Source organism: Prionailurus bengalensis, chromosome X, assembly GCF_016509475.1.
Source record: "Prionailurus bengalensis isolate Pbe53 chromosome X, Fcat_Pben_1.1_paternal_pri, whole genome shotgun sequence".
NCBI classification, from domain to species: domain Eukaryota; kingdom Metazoa; phylum Chordata; class Mammalia; order Carnivora; family Felidae; genus Prionailurus; species Prionailurus bengalensis.
Genome location: NC_057361.1, coordinates 42,857,879 through 42,878,735, shown reverse-complemented (window position 1 = coordinate 42,878,735; position 20,857 = coordinate 42,857,879). Strand labels below are relative to the sequence as shown.

At 48.7% G+C, this 20,857-nt stretch overlaps 1 protein-coding gene across 13 annotated transcripts in view; it reads left to right on the top strand.

Moving 5' to 3' along the window:
• Nucleotides 1-20,089, top strand: part of OTUD5 (OTU deubiquitinase 5) — a 30,834-nt gene extending 10,745 nt beyond the window's left edge. The window contains exons 2-9 of one of the 13 annotated variants that reach the window (XM_043569719.1): nt 3,674-3,764; nt 11,274-11,338; nt 11,426-11,582; nt 11,681-11,829; nt 16,582-16,767; nt 18,256-18,457; nt 18,547-18,660; nt 18,966-20,089. In XM_043569719.1, coding sequence (XP_043425654.1) covers nt 3,674-3,764; nt 11,274-11,338; nt 11,426-11,582; nt 11,681-11,829; nt 16,582-16,767; nt 18,256-18,457; nt 18,547-18,660; nt 18,966-19,087 — 1,086 coding nt within the window. In that variant the 3' untranslated portion in view covers nt 19,088-20,089. Of the gene's footprint in view, nt 1-3,670; nt 3,765-11,273; nt 11,339-11,425; nt 11,598-11,680; nt 11,830-16,581; nt 16,786-18,255; nt 18,458-18,546; nt 18,661-18,962 lie in introns of all 13 variants that reach the window. The other 12 variants (XM_043569718.1, XM_043569714.1, XM_043569712.1 and 9 more) reach the window with 12 other exon arrangements.
• Nucleotides 20,090-20,857: the final 768 nt, after the last annotated feature.

The following is a 20,857-nucleotide window of genomic DNA, read 5'->3' as shown; positions in this document are numbered from 1 at the left end:
AGCTGGCACCTCTATTCAAGTGCCAGCCTTAATGATTGGCCAGGTCCCTTCCTCTGTGTTTCATAGCACTGTGTGTTCAATTCTTTCACTGCCCTGCTCACACTGTGTGTGGTCATTCCCTGTTTCCCCACCCCCCTAGCAATTTGTGAATTTATCGAAGGTAGAGACCAAGTCTGATTCATTTCTCTGTCCTCATTGCCAGCCTTAATACAGACAGGGTCTGACTTAGCAGCTGCCTGGTAAACTTTTGTTGGATGAATAAGTAGGGGCCCCTCTTATCCTCTTTGATCACCTTGATCTCACCTCCCCCACTCCCTCCCCACACACACTTGAGGGCAGGAGGTTTCTGTGTGCCCTTCTTTTTAAGAACTTTTCTTTCTGTCCAGTCTGCGCCTTTAGTCATAGTTGTAGCTTCCCTGCTGGTGACCCCTGGCTAGAGCAGGCACCATGGTGTTGGGATATGACTGTCCCTGCAGGACAGGGATGGACTTGGGGGAACTGGCTGGAGTGTACTAGTCCACAGTCTCTTGGTTGTGGACAGGCACCTGGTTGTTGGAGTGTTGTGCTCAAATAAAAGTCTTTGTGCTGTCTATGGGAACCCGTTAAGGGCTTCCAGGTACCTTTGTCATCTCTGGAAAGCCGGTAACACCTTCCCGGGGTGTGGGCCCTAATGGTGGGGCTGCTGGGCATTCCTTTGTCACCCCCATCTTCATCCCTTACTGTCCAGCCACTCACCTGGTACTCTCTGAGGGCCTCAGTTGTGCATCGTCTCTGGGCCAGTGTCCACTCTTCTGTGACTGGTGACTTAGGTTATTTACAAAGCCTTTTCAGGTCTTGAAGCTCCTCTGAGCTTCTTGACAGCTCCATCAGGTAGATCACATATCCCCTGTTTGATAGGAAACTGAGGCTTGGTGAGTTCAGGTAGCTTACCTGAAATCATGCAGCGAGTGAGTGGCAGAGCTGGGATTGGAATGCAGAGCTTTTGGCTTCCAGACTTCGTACTTCCTACTCTGCCGGGAATTTTGCTCACTTGAGCTGGGGAAAAGTGTCCCGTAGAGTAGTGATCCCCTCTGTCTAGTGATCATTAGCTATATACTATAAATCCCTGGTCGGGGTGGTGTCCCAAAGGAGCAGGCTTGGTACTTCTGGTCCCTAGCCTGGATGATAGGTAAGGCTGGTTTCTTCTGGTGGCCACCAGAGGGCGTAAGAGGCCTGGGAAAGGTCTGCTGCTTCTAGTTTTGTTTTGAAATGGAAAATATGTTCTAAGTGACCCATGGACATTATTATTTTTTATTTTTTTTAATGTTTGTTTATTCTTGCAAGAGAGACAAAGCATGAGTGGGGGAGGGGCAGAGAGAGAAAGGGAGGCACAGAATTTGAAGCAGGCTCCAGGCTCTGAGCTGTCAGCACAGAGCCTGACGTGGGGCTTGAACTCATGGACTGCGAGATCATGACCTGAACCAAAGTTGGACGCTTAACCGACTAAGCCACCAGGCCCCCCTATTTTTTTAATAGACTTAATATTTTAGAGCATTTTCAGGTTCACAGAAAAACTGAACAAAAGGGGGTTAAATGTCTAACTTCGGCTCAGGTCATGATCTCACGGTTCGTGAGTTCGAGCCCCGTGTTGGGCTCTGTGCTGACAGCTCAGAGCCTGGAGTCTGCTTCAGATTCTGTGTCTCCCTTTCTGCCTCTCCCCTGCTCATTCTCTGTCTCTCTGTCTCTCTCTCAAAATAAATAAACATTGAAAAAAAATTTAAAAAAAACTGAACAAAAGAGTTCTCATATTGAACAAGCAGTTCCCATATATCCCCTGCCCTCACACATGCATAGCCTCCCCCATTATTAACATCCCCCACCAGAGTGGTGCATTTGTTACAATCAGTGTCCATGTAGGACACATCATAAACACTCAAAGTCCACAGTTTACATTAGGTTTCACCCTTGGTGTACATTCTATGGATTTGGACAAATGGATAATGATACATAACCACTTTTTTTTAAGTTATATTTTATTTGAGAGGGAGAGAGAGCATAAGCCAGGGAGGGGCAGAGAGAGAGGGAGAGAGAAATCATCCCAAGCAGGCTCCACACTGTTGGCATGGAGCCTGTTGCAGGCCTTGAACTCACGAACCATGAGATTATGACCTGGGCCAAAGTCAGATGCTTAACCGACTGAGCCACCCAGGTGCCCTGACACATACCCACTTACAAAGTACCATACAGAGTAGTTTCACTGCCCTAAATACCCTCTTTTCTGCCTATTCATCTACTTTTTTTTTTTTAGAGAGGGTGTGCTTATGTGAGCAAGGGAGAGGGGCAGAAGGAGAGAGAGATTTGTTTTTTAAGTTTTTTTTTAATTTTTATTTAACTTATTTTTTAAATTTACATCTAAGTTAGTTAGCATATAGTGCAACAACGATTTCAGGAGTAGATTCCTTAATGCCCCTTACCCATATGAGGACTTTAAGATGCAAAATAGATGAATATAAGGGAAGGGAAGCAAAAATAATATAAAAACAGGGAGAGGGACAAACAGAGGGTTAAGTTTATTTATTTCTTGAGACACAGAGAGTGAACAGGGGAGGGGCAGAGAGAGAGGGAGATAGAATCCCAAGCAGGCTCCATGCTGTAAGCACAGGGCTCGATCCCACAAACTGAGATCATGACCTGAGCCAAAACCAAGAGTCAGATGTTTAACCAACTGAGCCACCCAGGTGCTCATCCATTATTATTTTTTAAGTCTGAAAATACACATTTGTCTAGGCACACTAAACCTGAACCTTTGGGGTCAGATGTGCTTTGGAATTTAGAGAAATTTCAGAATTTAGAAAAATCAACTGATGTATATACTGTGTGTTTGGTAACACCTCTGGTGGAGTCTGTGGCAGTACCTCATGAACACCTGAATGTTTCTGCATGGCAGTGTTTGAATATTCACCTCCAAGTGGGGGATAAATACATTCTCGCCAGCTCAGGTCAGGTTATGATGGCAGATGAGTTAGAGGAAGACTTCTGGTTTTCAAAGCTTTTTGAGTTTTGGAATTTTGGACAAGGGATTGCATACTTTTCTTGAAGACGGTCAAAATCACCTGTAATGCCAACTTTTAGGGGTATTTTGTTGGATGGTCTTCCCAACTTTTACATGTTTGTATACTTACATGTGTAGTCACATGTATGTATGTTAAACTTGTTCAATTGTAAGTGAAATCATACCTTGCACGTATTTTGCCTTATACAAAGGCAAAATGGGATCTAGGCTCTTGCCATTTACTCCCTCCTCCATATCATCCCTACCCTAAGTGACTAGAGGATCCCCAGGTGAAACTCCTTGAGGTAAAGCCAGGTTCTCTGCTGCCCCCTACCTCCAGGTACTTTCTGGGTCAGGGCCTCCGGCTGCCTATGGGAAGGCCAAGCATTGGATTCCCAACATGGTCAGCAGGGGTCCGTCAGAAAGCAGAGGAGGCCCTTCTGGGAGCAAGTCTTCTGCTTACACAATGACCAGTTCCCTAAAAGAAAGGGTCTCCTCTTCCTTTGCATGCATGGAGTGTCAAACAGGGCTGGGAGTTTGACCCTGCCATTTAGCTAGGCCCTTCGGGAATTGGAGGGCAGGGCCATGGGGAGAGGGTACAGGTCTTTCCTGTTGCTGACCCCCACCTCTTCCCTCCAGCAGGAGCACTGGTTTGAAAAGGCCCTGAGGGACAAGAAGGGCTTCATCATCAAGCAGATGAAGGAGGACGGCGCCTGTCTCTTCCGGGCTGTAGGTGAGTCTCTGCCTCAGCCTTCAAGGACCTAGAAATGCCCCTGAGCTACTTCTAATTTTTAGGAGTAATCCCTAAGATAGGGTTGAGGGTAGAGTTTACTGGTCTTTTCAGGACTCCAGGCCCCAGCTTCAAATTAGTATCTGGCCTCTAGCCTTTGGTCATGAGGCAGTGTGGTGGCACGGAAGTAATAACAGTAATAGTGATAAAGAAAATAACAATACTTGGTGACAGATTGCACTGTCAGCCACTAAAGGAAACCCTTTTTAATTCTCCCCCAGGCTAGGTAAGTGTAGGGACTGTCGTGGTTTCCATTTGTCAGGTGAGAAAAGCAGCTTAAAGCAGGGGAGTGACCTGCCCAGGATCAGGTAGTACATAGTAGAGTCAGGGGTCTCTGGGTCAGGTTAGTCTGAGGCCCATGCTCTTAACCACAGCACACTGCTGTCACCCTGGGACCATGGAATTTTTTTAAACTTACACAGAAGTAGAATAGTGAATTCTCATGTACCCATCATTCATCTTTAAAATAGTCATCAACACATGGCCAGCCTTGTTTTATCACTATCTTGCCCACTTTTTTTTCACTGTCCTGAAGCAAGAGTATTTTTAAAGCAAAACCCCAACATTGGATCATTTCATATGTTAAATACTTAAGTATGTTTCTCTGGCAGATAAGGGTTCTTTCTTTCTGTTTTTTCCTAACATAACCAAAGTGTTGTTATCCTACCTAACAACATTCATAATTCCTTAATGCCATCAACTGTCCAGTCTGAGCAGTATCTTTGAGCTCCCTCTGGCTCTGAACCTGTGACCCAATAGGCAGTTGTAAGGCCCTGTGCTAGTGTCCGGGGAAATTGGGGAATGTGATCTGACCCTTCCATTGGGGCTCTGATAATCTACCAGGAAGAAGGGCTCTCTGATAGCAGCTTTCAGCTAGGAGTCAGAAGCTTTATCTTCTAGTTCTGGCCCTGATTCAAAAACTTATATTTCCCCATCTGTTAAATGGTACTGATTCTGAAGGACTCCTTGAATCCCTACAAGGTCTGCTATCCTCTCTGTGGCTAGCCCCCATGAGTACTGGTGGGCTGGACTGACTCAGGCTCCACTTTTGGCTTTGCCACTGATTCTTGGTGTGAACTTAGGCAACCAGTTCTTTTTGCTTGAGCCTACTTCCAAGGCTGTAACAGGAGGCTGAGAGACCCAGTGTTACAACAGATAAACGAGATTACTTCAGTAAATCCCTTTAGTGCCTGACAGTAGGCCCTCGGAACAGTAGCATTGGTAAAGCCTGAATGCTGTTTTTGGTGGTGTCTCAGAGCCACAAATGTTTGTTGAATGGGTGGAAGAAGTTTACATGGGGTGAGTGCTTGCCTGCCAGTTCTACCAAGGGGAAGAGGTCCAGGCAGTGGTCTGTGCTGGCCTGGGAAAATCCCAGTCCTCCTCCCCCTGTGGCTCAAGTCTGTGTTCTCCTGGAATGTTTCCTAGAGAAAGTGCTGGGTTTGGGGGCATCTTGGACCAAGGAAGGCAAAGAAAGAATAGGTGGGGGCCTTTTAGGTGCTAGGCCCTGTGCTGAAACCTCAGGCGAGATGTGGGATAAACAGGGCTACTAGTGGAGTGAATGTAAGAGAATGTAGCTGGGTATACTTGGTCTCAGGCAGTCTTTGAGGCAGATCTTGGGGCTAGTAACGACCTGGTTTATGTAGTAACCCATATCAACAGCAATATTTTCACGTATGTCCATCTAGCTGACCTCCCCAAACACCCTCTGACACCACACCACACTCCCCCTGCCCCCACCCCAGGCCTTCCAGTAAAGGGCCTGAGCTTATAGGAAGAGCTGACCGTGGCAGGTTGAAGGCCTTTCCCTATCAGCACTATGGCTACCCATTTCCCCCAACTGAGCTGCCCTTGGCTTTTCTCTGTAAAACCTCAGAAGCCCCATGGCCTCTCTCTAGAAGTACATGGCCCCTGGGTCTCCAGGCCTCATCTGGAAGTTTCTCTGCAGCAGAGTGCACAGGACATGTGCCCGAGAAAGGGACTTTGTCCTCCAGCTTTCTGCTGCCCCTCTGCTTCCAGCCTGGCTTGTACAGGGACAGGTGGTAGTTGCCCTGAGCTCTGGTGAGAAGGCCTATAGCTTCTGATTTCCTGCTATGCATTGAATAGTGGAAGGAGCACATCACTGAAGGTTGGAGTTGGAGGGGGATTGCACACACAGAGACCACTCTGTTGTTTGTTGACCCTGACTGTTTTGTTCGCTGGCACTCAGCTTGGTGCTTCAGATTCACCTGCAAAATTGGGATCATTATCACATGAGACAGGTGAGAAGGTTGAGGCTCAGGAAAGGGTCATTAGTGGTAGAGCTGGCATGGGGACCCAGAGGTATCCCAAGGACACATTCTTTCTATGACCCTGGGAAAGCCCTGCCTTCTCAGCTTTGCTTCTCTACCCTCTGTTTTACCTCTGCAGTCCAGGTGTCCGTACTGTAAACCAGTATTCACTGCTCTCTCCCACTACCCCCTGTTGGGGACTTGTGAGCATCAGTGAAGGCTTGGGTGGAGTAGAAGTACAAGTCTGAGTTCCTGAGGTGTCTGGTGGCCCACCCTGCCCCTGCTATGTTCAGATAACCTCCTCCTGGAAACATGAGTCTGCCTCTCTCCTTCTTCCCTCTCCCCACATGGCTTTGACTCAGCAAAAACCTCTGGCCCTGGCCTCTGTGGGCAAAGTGGAGGCCACACGTACATCTGTCTGCATGGGCCATGAGGAAACAGCTGGAGTTGTACATGTTGCAATGGTGGGGCCCAGAAACATTAGCCTGGACCATCAGCATTGGAGGGATGTATCTTTGATTAATTTTGACTGTTTTGTTAATGGGAAAACTGAGGCCTTATGAGAAAGCCAGGACGTTATTATCTAGGTCACATAGCCAGTGTCAGAACATGGTGTTTGAGGTTGAACTAGGCCAGAGGAGAAAATTCCCATGGGCCACCATGATACCAGTTTCCACTGGGCTCTTTCTGCCCTGCCTCCTTCAGTTTTCCCATCTTTGCCATGGGAATCCTTAAGTAGAGGAGCAGGCATCTCAGAGACAGGCTGTTAAGAGGACTGAGTTTTGTCTCCCCCTAATTGAGGATGTCTCCCCCACTGAGGGTGTGCCATTTGGGGCCATGGGCCAGGTGCACACAACAGCTGCTTGATAGGCAGGTGAGGCCTTTCTTTCTGGCTCTTCTTCTTGGTGGGGCTGGCATTCACAGTGGGCCAGGAGGCAAGTGGGGAACAGATCAGGTTCCTGTCTCCCCCTGCTGCTGTGTGTACACACATTTGTGTGGTTTGTTTTTAGATTCCCTGCAGACACCAAGCTTCCTTTTCTGTCCTCAGCAGAACTTGCTGTGGCTCTTCTAGCAGGCAGGCAGGCAGCAGCCTGGTGGGGAGGCAGTTCCCAGGTGCCTCTAAAACAAATGGTAGAGCCCTGTACTTTATTAAACTCCTTTAGATTATCCAGGCTCTCCTGTCTTGCTTCTGCACATAACTCTTTGGCAAATAGTGACTTTATTTTAGGGAGACTAAGGAGGAAGGATTACAGAGGTTTGGGGGACCTTCCCTCAGGCAATAGGGGAAGGAGGTTGAGGCAAGTCTGTTAGAGCTATTGGGTATTCCTCCCTCCCATTAATCCCCTGGCAAAGGGTAGGAAGGAGGTGGGGGTCCTCAGTTTGTACAGCCTTGCCTCATGTGCAACCTTTAGTCTTTCTTGGTTAGCAGCAAGGGCAACTACTTGTGGAATACAATAGGTCTCTGTAGTTGTCAGGGTGGTATGGGTATTTGGCCTCAGGGAATGTCTTTGGCAGGATCTGCTGGCTGTGTGCATGTGTGCACATGCATTTTTGTGCTGGTGTCTCAGCATGCTCAGAGAAAGGACCGGTGTGGGATACTGACCTCTCTGTAATCTCTGCTCACTCCCAGGCCTTTCCTGGGTTCCAGCTGATTCCTGTTTGTGCTGGTGGAGAAACTGAGGCAGACAGAATCAGGCCTTGCCTAGGCAGTCAGGTGGCTAAGGTGATAGGTGGATTGGGAGTGGTGGTAACATCACCTGGAGCATGAGTGTTTGAAGTCACTGGTTATTTCTTGAGAGCTTGGCCTCACCTTCACCCTCCCAGATGTGTGGCCTTGGGCCAGCTGTGCTGTATTTTTGTACCTCAGTATCCCTCCTGTGTAAAGTAGGGCTTTTTTGGGGTGAAGATGGAAGAAGTTGGAATGTGAAAAGACCTTAGTGGAACCAATTGTAGTACTGTCCTGAGGATTTCTGAGCGTTCTTTGGGTTGGGGACAGAGGTGAGTAGTGGGGACCCCCTTCAGCTGGACTCTGGGAAGGGAGAGCAGGTGCACGTTGCCCACAAGTGCAGCGTCAGCAAGAAGAGGAGTTTCAGTTTCTATCAAAACAAGTTCTCTGAATTCCCCTACCTCTGCAGGTCCATTGGCCCTTTCCCCCACCTTGGCCCCCACAGGGAAATCCAGCCCAGCCTAGCCCCTGGTCCCATATGGCTACCCTCTCAGAGGAGGAGGGCTTTCTGGAGGACAGAGGTGGAGCTAGCAAAGTCAGGCAAGCACCGCCTCAGTGAGGGCTGCCTGTGTTTCTGCCCTGCCCTGGATGCTTTTCCCTGCCTTAGATCACTGTAAAGACCCTTCTCCTCTCCCTCTTTGGGGAGGTATTATTGTTCCGTTTTGCTGGTTCAGATAACATATTTTCTTCCATGTGTATGATTCCCCAAACTGGGGTATATCTTATATAATCAGGTAGGTGGGTCGTGCCGTGCCACTACCACCCCTAACAAAAGCTGCGATTTAAATGCATGTGTGGTACCACCTACCAGTGCATCTTAGAATTGAAGAGAGAAAGGGATATTTTACAGGGAGGTAGGTAGGAAGGTAAAGTTATACCTTGCCCACACTTAAGGGCCCTGGTTTGTGAAGCTTGTGTTATTGATTTGATGTTAATTTGGTTGCTAAAGATTTGAACTATGGATACAGAAGGTAGACCTGTGGACCTTTGAATTCAGTAAAGGTTGAGACCCAGTCCTGCCTGTGTGAGGAGGGATAGCCTAGACTCCTAAGTTTGGGGCATTCCTCTGGCTGAGGAAGTGACAGAAATGAGGAAGGGCTTAAATAAGTGGTTCCGGTGACATTCTGACTTGTGAGTGGTTGGCCATCTGAAAGAGTCAGCGTCTACTCGTAATAAATGGAACCCCATTTCTTGAACACCTAGTATACCTTAGGTGTTCACAAACCCTACCCCTAGTCTTGACAGCTCCCTGTGAAAGGAAGAGGAGTTACTCTCCCCACTTCGGAAGAAGACATTGTGGCCCAGAGAGCTTGATGGTCTTGTCCAGCGCCACACAGCTAGGAGGCAGCAGAGCCTTTCTGCTAAGGCAAAGGAGACAGTGGCAGGGGAATGGAGCAGGGGGACCTTCATGAGGTTCCCTCAGTTTCCTTCCCTGTCCCAGTCTCCCCTTTCCTCCATTTTCTTGCATCTGGCATCTAGCTCAGGTAGATCCATCTCCCAGGCCTGCAAATGCCTGTTGATCCTTCCCTAGGAACATCTCAGCCACCTCCTTGAGCTTCGCAGTCCGGCCCCTATTTAACCCCTTTGCCGCCATCTCAGTTCCTGTTTACTGCAGCTGCTGGCAGCACTGCCTCCTCAGCACCCCAAGCTCATTCTACATAAATAGCTCTCGGCAGCCACAGAGGGCTCTGTGGTCCTGGCTTCTAAGAAAGGCGGCAGCAGGGGGCCCCCAGCCTGTGCGCAGGGCACGTGACTTGCTGGAAGTGCTGCTGGGGGGTGGGGAAGAGTGTGGCCACAGAACCCACATCCTTGTTTACATCGGTGAAGGGGCTACCCCTTCCCGCCTTCACAGCTCCCCTCCCCCTCAGTCCTGTGCACCTCCGAAGAGGACATGAGACAGGCATTGGCCCCGTTTTCTATCTCAGAAGTAGCATTTTTCTCCTTATCTCACAGAATCCTCCAGGGAGGGAAGGGGGAGGGTGGCAAAGGCGTTCTTCCGGTGATTCTTCCAAGGCAGACTGGCTCTCATGGAAGAACTCTGTGGTGTCCCCTGAGGGACTTGACCCTGCCCCAGTGCCCCGGGTGATCCCATCAGAGCAGTGGTCCTGGTCCTTTGGGGAGACAAAGGGAAATTCCCTCTTTGTCTTAGCCAGTGGACACCAGGTGGGCCTCGTCTTCAAGCCCACTTTAATTTCCCAGGGACAAGACTCCCGGCCTCCCCCAACCCCAGCCTATCCATCCAGTCAGCAAGCTCTTCCCGATTTCCTGTACTGTATTGGCCTCTGAGCTGGGGTGGACTTGGATGTGAACTGCTCTCAGCCCTCAGTGGAAGTCAGAGTGCTCAGGCAGAGGAAGTCTGCATACATCTTTGATAAATCTGGTGATAGAAGTGCTTTGGAGGGTGGGAGAGATGGGGAACTGTATAAAGAACACATGGGTATTTGACAGGTAGGCAGCCAAGGAGAATGGAAAGAATGCCCTGAAAAGAGGAAATGGCATGTGTGAAGATCCTCACAGTGAGGCAGGAGGAGCCTGGTTCTTATTTTGACCAAAACCCCATGATGCCTAGACCATTTGGGCCATAGGCTGCCTTTCGTGAATTAAGTTTAAGTTATGTTCATATGTGTCTTACTTCTCTTGCTTAGATTACGTGCTTCTTGCAGGCAGGGGCAGGATTTTACTCACCTCTCTCACCTTCACAGTACCCCACATTCAGGCCCCACTATGGGTAGGGAACTCTTGATTTGCTGAGTGGCTGGTCTGTCCCAAGCCCAGTGCTAGTCACCTTATACCCTTTATCTCATTGATCCCACAAGAGGCCTGCTAGGGAATCATCCTACTTGTTCCTGTTTTGTGTGCGAGGCACATGAGGCTCGGAACACTTGGGTTGCTTTCTTCTAGTCGCTTAGCTCACTAGGACCTGGCAGAACTAGGCTTGGAGCCCAGTTGTTTTTCTTGTCTCTTCTTTTTTCATTTTTTTAACCTACAGAGGCCATGCTGGCTCCCAGGAGTCAGGAAAACTGGATTCTAGAGTTGAATCCGTCAGACTCACTTGCTGTGTGACCTTGATGAAGCCACAAACTCTCCCTGAACCTTGGCTTCCTCGTGTGAAGAGTGAAGGGGGAGTGTGGAATTGCTGGTGCTCAAGACCACTTAGGGGACTTAAAATGTTTATTGACTTGTCTGAGTGGCTTGGCAAGCCCTGGACAAATTCATCTGCCTGAGAGGACTGTGGTTGTGTTCCTCTCGCCTATACTCTTGTTCCTAAAGACTGTCCCTGCCTGCCTCTTTTTCCATGACCCCATTCCAGCCCACAAAGCCTAGCACTCTCCAGGCCTTTAGTGTAGGAAAAGGAGTTTTTCTGGCCCCCAGCCCTCCACCGCCAAGGATGTTCCATGACTCCAAACTCTTCTGGTGGCAGCTCTTAACCCCAGCCTCTCCTTTCTCCTCTCCCCACAGCTGACCAGGTATATGGAGACCAGGACATGCATGAGGTTGTACGAAAGCATTGCATGGACTACCTGGTGAGACCCTGTGGAGGCCTTGGGGTGGGGGCAGTATGGGTGCATCTCCTCCCGCCGCAGACCTTGACTCTCCAATCTGTTCTGCAGATGAAGAATGCAGACTACTTCTCCAACTATGTCACAGAGGACTTCACCACCTACATCAACAGGAAGCGGAAAAACAACTGCCATGGCAACCACATTGAGATGCAGGCCATGGCAGAGATGTACAACCGGCCCGTGGAGGTGTACCAGTACAGCACAGGTACTTCTGTGGTGGGTAGGTGAGCGACCGACTGCACCTGGTCCGAGCCTGCCCTGCCTGGCCCATTGTGGATGCTCCTTCCTTCTATTTCTCTGCAGAACCCATCAACACATTCCATGGGATCCATCAAAATGAGGATGAACCCATCCGCGTCAGCTACCATCGGAATATCCACTACAATTCAGTGGTGAATCCCAACAAGGCCACCATTGGTGTGGGGCTAGGCCTGCCGTCATTCAAACCAGGGGTAAGTGGGTCCCCCTGCTCAGGATGACTGCTAGATACAGAGGCCAAAAACCTCTGTTGGGGTCTCAGTTATGCCCTAGTCCACAAAAATGTCCTGTCCCCTCTGAGTTGCCCCTGAGGTCTCACCTTTATAAAAATAGGGAGTTAGGGGATCTCAGGGCTCAGTCTGTGGTCTCCATTTGCCTGTCCCAGCTGGCTTACCCATCTTTCATGCCTGTTGATGGTTAACATTTTGTGATATGGAGGCACATCTGAGAACTGTGAACCAAGGCTTGGTATGGGTATCTTGGCACCCACATGGATCCTCTTCTGAAACTCAGCAGTTATAGACAGCTGTGTTCAGAGACTTAAAGTGCGGGCCTGGCTGTACTACTTACTGGCTGTGGGACCTAGGGTAGATTACCCAAGTAATCTGGGCTGGTAGCTCAGCCTATACAGTAAGTGCCTAACACTGAGCCTGGTGCCTAGTAGGTGCTCAGAAGGTGGCAGTATGTTTTCCAGCACACGCTGACATTCTCATTCTCTCTCATAAACAGTCATCTTCTGGGGATTTTGCTATCTTCTATTCAGGTTTCACTTCCTATAAGCAGAAAGTGCCCCTGCCTCATTTTAGGAAATGCACACCCTAACACCAACACACCCTCCAATGGAGGGTTTTTTTGTTTTGTTTTTTTAAGCAAACTTTTAATTTTAGAATAGTTTTAGATTGGCAGAATTACTGAAATTAGAGAATTTCCATGTTCCCCACTCTGATTAGCATGTCAGCATAGAACATTTGTCACAATCAAAAGGCAATATTGATAATTAACTAAAGACTGTACTTTATTTAAATGACCTCAGTCTTTCCCTTAGGATCTTATCTGGTCCAGGACACCATACTACATTTAGTTGTCTTGGCTCCTCTTGGCTCTGACAGTTTCTCTGAGTTTCCTTGTTTTTGTCTTTGATCTGTTTACAGATCTAGTTTTGCCTTTTCTAGAATGTCATGGAATTGGAATCCTACAGTATTTCAGAGTGGCTTCTCACACATAACACTACGTATTTAAATTTAAGATTCATCCGTGACTTTCTGTGGTCTGATCACTCATTTTTCTTTTTCCTTATTTATTATTTTTAAAAAATTACATAAAAATTGTTTTTTAATGTTTATTTACCTTTGAGGGAGAGAGGCAGAGAAAGGGAGACACAGAATCTGAAGCAGGCTCCAGGCCGTCAGCACAGAGCCCGACATGGGGCTTGAACTCACAAACCGTGAGATGATGACCTGAGCCGAAATTGGATGCTTAACTGACTGAGCTACCCAGGTGCCCCTTAAAAATTATTTTTTTAATGTTTATTTATGTTTTGAAAGAGAGAGCATGAGCATGGGAGGGGCAGAGAGAGAGGTAGACAAAGAATTCGAAGCATCCTCCAGTCTCTGAGCTGTGAGCACAGAGCCCAATGTGGGGCTCGAATTCATGAACCTTGAGATCATGACCTGAGCTGCAGACACTCAATTGGGGAGCCACCCAGGCACCCCTCTTTTTCCTTTTTTTTATAAATTTTTTTTTTCAACGTTTATTTATTTTTGGGACAGAGAGAGACAGAGCATGAACGGGGGAGGGGCAGAGAGAGAGGGAGACACAGAATCAGAAACAGGCTCCAGGCTCCGAGCCATCAGCCCAGAGCCCGACGCGGGGCTCGAACTCACGGACCGCGAGATCGTGACCTGGCTGAAGTCGGACGCTTAACCGACTGCGCCACCCAGGCGCCCCTCTTTTTCCTTTTTTTTAAAAAAAATGTGAATGCCTTAAGTTTTTTTTTTTTATTTGTAGGCTTGGGTTTTTTTTTTTTTATGTTTATTTACTTATTTAGAGAGAGAGCACATATGCATGCATGCCAGAAGGGGAGGGGGCAGTGGGAGGGAGAGAATCCCAAGCAGGTTCTGCACAGAGCCCAAAGCTGGGCTCGATCCCAAGAACCAGGAGATCATGACCTGAGCCAAAATCAAGAGTCAGACGCCCAACCAACTGAGGCACCCAGGCGCGCCTAGACTTAATGGTTTAGAAGTTTTAGATCTACCAGAAAATTAAGAAGATAGTATAGAGTTCCCATGTATTCTTCCCTCTGCTTCTCCCGCCCAAGCCCAATAGTTTCGCTATCATTAACATTAGATGACTATGATACATTTGTTATAATATTTGAAGCAGTATTGGTACATTATTATTAACTGAAATCATGATGTCTTTTTAGGTTCCCTTATTTGTGACAATTTCTCACATTTTCATGTTTTTGATGACCTTGACAGCTTTGAGGAGTACAGGTCACTTATTGTAGGATGTTTCTCTTTTGGAATTGACATTTGTTATAATATTTGTACTAATACTGATACATTGTTATTAACTAAAATCATGGTGTCTCTTTAGGTTCCCTTATTTGTGACAGTTTCTCATGTTTTCATGTTTTTGATGACCTTCACAGTTATGAAGAGTACTGGTCATGTATATCGTAGGATGTTTCTCTTTTGGAATTGGTCTAATGTTTTTCTTATGATTAGACTGGGGCTATGGGTTTTAGGGAGAAAGATCACAGTGGTAAAAGTGCCATTCTCATCACATCATGTCAGTAGTATATACTGTGAACATGATTTATGACTGTTGATGTTGACCTTGATTGATAGTGGAAGTAGTGTTTGTCAGATTTTCTCCACTGTAAAATTACTCTCTTTCCCCATTCCCTTTTTCATACTGTCCGGTTTAGAAGGAAACCATTATGTAGAGCCCACACTTGAGAATTGGAGGTTATGCTCTATCTTCTTGAGGGCGTAGTATCTATATAAACTGTAGAATTCTGCAAGGGAGATTGGTCTCTTGTCCTCCATTTATTTATATCACTGTGGACTCAAGGGTATTTCTTTTATACTGGATTGTAACCCAGTACTATTTTTATTGATTTTGATGCTCACATTGTTCCAGTTTTGGCTATTAAGAGCTCTCTTAGTTGGTTCCTACATCTTGTTGACATCCCCCTATCATTGTGGTGGTGGGCTGTTTTAAATTTTGGGTTTTGTTTGTTTATTTTGTTTCATTTTGTAGCACTTTCGTAGCTTCTGGCACTATGAGGTGCTCCAGGTTCATCTTGTGTATTTCTTGCCCCAATTCTAGAACCAGCCATTTCTCCAAAGATCCCTCGTTCCCTTTATTGGAGTGTGTTATTAGAAACCAAGATCTGCAGGTGCCTGGGTAGCTCAGTCGGTTAAGCATCCAACTTCAGCTCAGGTCATGATCTTGTGGTTCATGAGTTCGAGCCCCACGACAGGCTCTGTGCTAACAGTTCAGAGCCTGGAGCCTGCTTCAGATTGTGTGACTCCCTCCCTCTCCCCCTCCCCTCCCCCTCCCTTCCCCCTCCCCTCCCCCTCCCCTGCTTGCTCACTCTCTCAAAAATAAACATTAAAAAATTTTTAAAAAAGAAAAATCAAGATCTGGATGCTGAGTATGCTCCTTGTTACTGGGGTGTCCTTGCTTCTAGGCTCCTTCAGCTGACAGAGCAAGGAAATATATCTGTGTATACTAACCCATATGTATACACTTACCTAGAAATATTTCTATGTATACTCTTATCTAGAAATATTTTTTTTTTAATTTTTTTTCAACGTTTTTTATTTATTTTGGGACAGAGAGAGACAGAGCATGAACAGGGGAGGGGCAGAGAGAGGGAGACACAGAATCAGAAACAGGCTCCAGGCTCCGAGCCATCAGCCCAGAGCCTGACGCGGGGCTCGAACTCACGGACCGCGAGATCGTGACCTGGCTGAAGTCGGACGCTTAACCGACTGCGCCACCCAGGCGCCCCTAGAAATATTTTTTTATGTAACCATCTGTATCTATATGAAGCTGCAGTTCTTACTGATACCTCCAACAGATAAGGTACCTCATTGTTTTAATTTGCAATTCCCTGATGACAAATGGTGTTGAGCATCTTTTCATGTGCTTATTTGCCATCTGTATATCTTCTTTGAGGAGGTTGTGTATTTAGACTTTTTTTGCCCACTTTTTAATTGACTTGTTCTAACAATTTTACATACTTTTTGGACTATTACACATGGGTAAAAAACTACGCTTTACATCATAACTTAGTGCACACACACATTGGTGTGTAGTGTGTATATCTGCATTAAAATAATGTTAGAATTTTGTTGAGCAATAATTACACCTAATGCCTGGAATATGCTCTGATATTTTTCTCATTATTTCATATCTCATAGCCTGACGAAAAGCACTTTCCTACGGTGTCCCACAACTCATAATACCCTATACCATGACAGTACTGTCCTCTTGTCCCCTTAAATGTCCAAATACTCCCTTCGCCCTGTGTACACACAGCTAACTTTTCAGGTCAGGTGATCTTTTCTCCTTGTCCCATGTGGGCATAGGTGAGGAAGGCCTCAGCATTATGAAACTGAGTCATCTCTGGGTAAGGCGTCTTTAAATTCCAGTACCTGGCTGCCCCAGACATAGTACTTCAGTCAAAGTGTCTTGGGGTTGGGAGCAGGGCTTCTGAGTGTAGGAGTTTGGAGTGACAAATCCCACTACCCCAGCCTGCCTTCCCCCGATACCTGATGAATAGACAGCCTGCTCAGGGGGGTGCTTAGTAGGAGTACCTGCCTTCCTATCCCCTGTCTTCTGAGCCTACAGACTCATAATCCTGAGCCAGTTCTGTCTCTTGGCTGGAGTTCAGAGTGTCACCCTACATCCCTGTCCTCCGTGCCTTGCAGTTTGCAGAGCAGTCCCTGATGAAGAATGCCATAAAAACATCAGAGGAGTCATGGATTGAACAGCAGATGCTGGAAGACAAGAAGCGGGCCACAGACTGGGAGGCCACAAACGAGGCCATTGAGGAGCAGGTGGCTCGGGAATCCTACCTGCAGTGGCTACGGGATCAAGAGAAACAGGCCCGCCAGGTCCGCGGCCCCAGCCAGGTGTGTCCTGGGCTCTGTCACTGGCCTGGCCAAGAACCCCTTACTTCCCATGCTCTGCTCCCATACTGGCAGAAAAAAATTAAGCAGTTTTGACATCTGGGAGAAAAGGAAGCTCCCAGCCCATTCTGTACCTCATCTTGGCCTGAGTCTTGGCATTGTGCCTTAGAACTCTCAACACCTTTGCAGAACAAGCTCTCTAAAAGAGTGAGGGAGGCCAGCCACTGGTGGTGACACGTGGGATTGACGGGTAGTTCCAGAGGGACAGGCTTTTGCTGAAGGTCCTTGTGCGTCAGGCTCTGTGCTGAGGATGTAAAATCAGGTCTGGCCTGCTCCACTCTCAGAGATCCCCTGTCTACTGAGAGAGACATATATCAGTGAAGCCCTTGACCCTGTCTAGGAGACCAGTAGTTGTGGGGGCTCTGATCAGTCTTCACACAGGAAGGTTGAATGTTTAGGGCAGAGAGGAGGCAGAGCAGGCAGGCATTTGAGGAATCACAAGGAGTTTAGAGTGACTGTAGATGCTGGAAAGAGTTGAGTCATTTACTTAACAAAGATTGATCGCAGGTCTGTGCCGGGCATTGTTCTCAGTGTACGGGGGTACATTGGTGAGCCAGGCAGACCCAGATCCCTGTGCTTGTGATGCTTACATTTTTGCAGAGTGGAACAAAATAAACAGTAAACATAATGAGTACACTAGTTGAGAGGTGGGACAGATGAAACATGTAGAGCAGGGTAAAGGGAATGAGTAGGGCTAAGGGTGCTGAGAGGTCACAGTATTAAATAACGTGGTCAGGGTAGGCCTGAGAGCAGGTGAGATGTGAGCAAAAGCTTGCAGAAGGTGAAGCAGTTAGCTAAGTGCATGTGCCAGGCAAGGCAGAAGGCCAGCAAAGGCCCTGAGGTAGGGCACACCTGGTGTGATTTGGGTGTGGTCAGGAGGCTAGTGTGGCTGAGCAGAATGTAGTAGTAAATGAAATCAGAGGTGGTGGGGCCAGATTGAGAAGGGGGTTGTGGGCTGTGGTAAGGACTTTGGCTTTTACTGTGAGTGAGGCAGAAGCCATTTGGAGGGTTGTGAGCAGAGGAGGGACAGGATCCCCCTGATTGCTGAGTGCAGCATAGAATCTAGGGGGCAGGGGTAGAAGCAGGGGCCTGTGAGGCAGAGGCTACTAGAATAGTCCCAGTGGTAACTGATGGCGGAGCTGGCTAGGAAGGAAGGAGAAAAGGGGATGGAGTCTGAATGGATTTTGAAGGTGGAAGTATAGGTTCCCTGTCAAATTGGCTGTAAGGGTGTGAGGGAGGATTAAGGAGCTTACCTTTGTCCTGTGGTCTGCTGTGTGCCCAGGAATGATGGTGGCCTATGTAGAAACTGTATCATAGCCAGGATTCCGGGAGGGAGCCAGCCCTTAGGGATGGGGCATAGGAGGGTCATGACTGGCGTTGGTCCTTCCCTCCTCCTCCTCCTTCCCACTGCAGCCCCGGAAAGCCAGCGCCACATGCAGTTCTGCCACAGCAGCAGCCTCCAGTGGCCTAGAGGAGTGGACCAATAGGTCCCCGCGGCAGCGGAGTTCAGCCTCTTCACCCGAGCACCCTGAGCTGCACACCGAGTTGGGCATCAAGCCCCCTTCCCCAGGCACTGTCTTAGCTCTTGCCAAACCTCCTTCACCCTGTGCACCAGGTCAGTGAGTTGGTGACAGGGAAGCATGCCGGGGTTAGGAGGTGCTGCCTAGGTCCTGGGCCCTGCCTCTGACTATCCCTCTGCCCCAGGTACAAGCAGCCAGTTCTCGGCAGGGGCTGACCGGGCTACTCCCCCCCTCGTGTCCCTCTACCCTGCTCTGGAGTGCCGGGCCCTCATTCAGCAGATGTCCCCCTCTGCATTTGGTAAGCCTCCTCTGTCTAGGGGCCCAGAGGCCAGCTGGGAATTGGGGAGAGAGAAGAACCAACAGACCCCATGAGGGGGGCCTTCCAGACCTCTGGCCATCTACCCAAGAAAAGGGAATTTTTCAAACCCAAGGGATGTGTCCAGGGGGGATCTGAATGGGATTCCATAGGCCCGGAGGAGCCTTCTCCATAGAAATGTAGAGGGGCCTGGATAGGATCTCTAGAGCCAGGGATCAGCAAAGGGTGAAGAGAAGGAGGGCTGGAAGTATTCCATCATCCTTTTCCCCTTCCTCTTGGCCCAGCAGGTCTGAATGACTGGGATGATGATGAGATCCTAGCATCGGTGCTGGCAGTGTCCCAACAGGAATACCTAGACAGTATGAAGAAAAACAAAGTGCACAGAGATCCACCCCCAGACAAGAGTTGATGGAGACCCAGAGACTGGAGACCATCTCCCAACCCCCACCACTCCTGCCCTCCGGTGCCGACCCACCTTCTTTGGCTTTCTTCCCTCTTGCCTTCTTCCCTCTCTCCTTTTGTTTCCCTCTTCCCCACTTCCCTCTGGCTGACCCACCACTGCACCCTCTTTCATCGCTGCCACCACCACCATCACCCGTCTCTTCGCCAGCTGACGTGCCCTGTTGCCCCCTGCACAGCACCATCCCTGCACTCCACAGGGGACTTGGGCAAGGGTGCCGAACATAGGCGAGAGGCACACAGAGACAAACCAACTGGCAGCCAGGCAGTCCCCGAGGAGAAACATTCAGACAGAGGAAAGTCTCCCTGCCCCCCTCACTCCCTGCCCTGTTTCTTCCAACTTCAGAAAAACTTGTTACCCCCACCTCCACAATGATGCTGGGAAGGTTCGAGGAAGAAGTGGGAATTCCCCTTCCCAGTACCCCAAGAATGTCTGAGCCTTCAATGTTGAATTTTTTCTTTATTAAAATGTACTTTTATCGTATAAAATCAATCAATCCAAAATGATGTAGACAACAGCATTGGCTCTGTGAAGGCGGCATCTCTGGTTTGGGAGCAGGCAGGCCATGGGCCACAGAGGGAGCACAAAGATGTGGTTGCTGTCTCTAGCCTCCAGCTCTGTGGAGGTGGGCAGTGTCTAGAGTGCAAGCCGGGGCAGGGTGGGGGGCAGGGGGGCAGGTGTCATATGGGCTTTGGACACTGAGACTCTGACCTCGCTGCATTCCTATTGCTTCCACACCACCACCACCACTACCACCACCACCACTGGTCTCTTTGGAATCTTGGGGTGGGAGGCACCTTTGAGGATCATGGCAGCCACTGCCTGCCCAGGATTTGAGTGGGGAGTGGGAGCAGCCTCAACAGATGAGGCACCTGTGCCCTTCAGGTGTTGACAAGATCCACCATCTGTAATGTCCTTGGCACAATAAAACCAAATGTCAGTTTCCCCTGAGCGCCTCTGTTCTGTGTGGGGCATGGGATGGGTGGGGCTTTGGGCAGAGGCGGTGATGGCATAGGCCTTGGCTTGACCACTGAGGGCTGCATGCTCTCCAGTACGGTATTTCCCCGGGCCCGGGGTTTGCTCATATTTGATTCACTGCTCACCAACTTCTGGACCTGTTCCTAACAAGAAAGTTCCATCTTTGCCTGCTGCCCCTGCCTCAATACTGGCACGTGTAGCCTGCCCACCTTGTGTCCTGGGGTATGATGGGAGCAGAGGACTATGAGCTTGAGGGCTGGTACTGAACTTACAATTTCTCTGCCTGCCTCCTTGCCTGCATACGTTTGCTCTTTCCTTGTGATCTTTGATGAGGAATGCTTTGGAAAGGCACAACAGAGGCCTCATATCAACGTAAGTTTAGTGGAATTGACTGGTGGGCCTCCTGGGTTTAAGGAATGGTTAAGTCCTTTCTTATTGATGTCCCCAGTCTTCTAACACCCCTGTCTGCCTTTCCTTGGGGTAAAGTCAAGGCAGAGAAGGATGGCTGGTCCCCATGTTTTGTCAAGAATGGGGTTGGTTGGTTTGTTTGCTGTGCCTCACTAATGGGGCCCATGTGGAAGGGTGCATGTCCAGGTCTGCCGGTGAGGGCATGGCTGGCCAGGTGGCCACCTGTGGGGTGTCTGTGGAATTCACTGGTCATGCATGCAGATGTTGGAGAGTTGGTTTGAAACCTACCTGGCTTTTTCTAGATGTGTGGCCTTGGTCAAATCACAGGCTCTG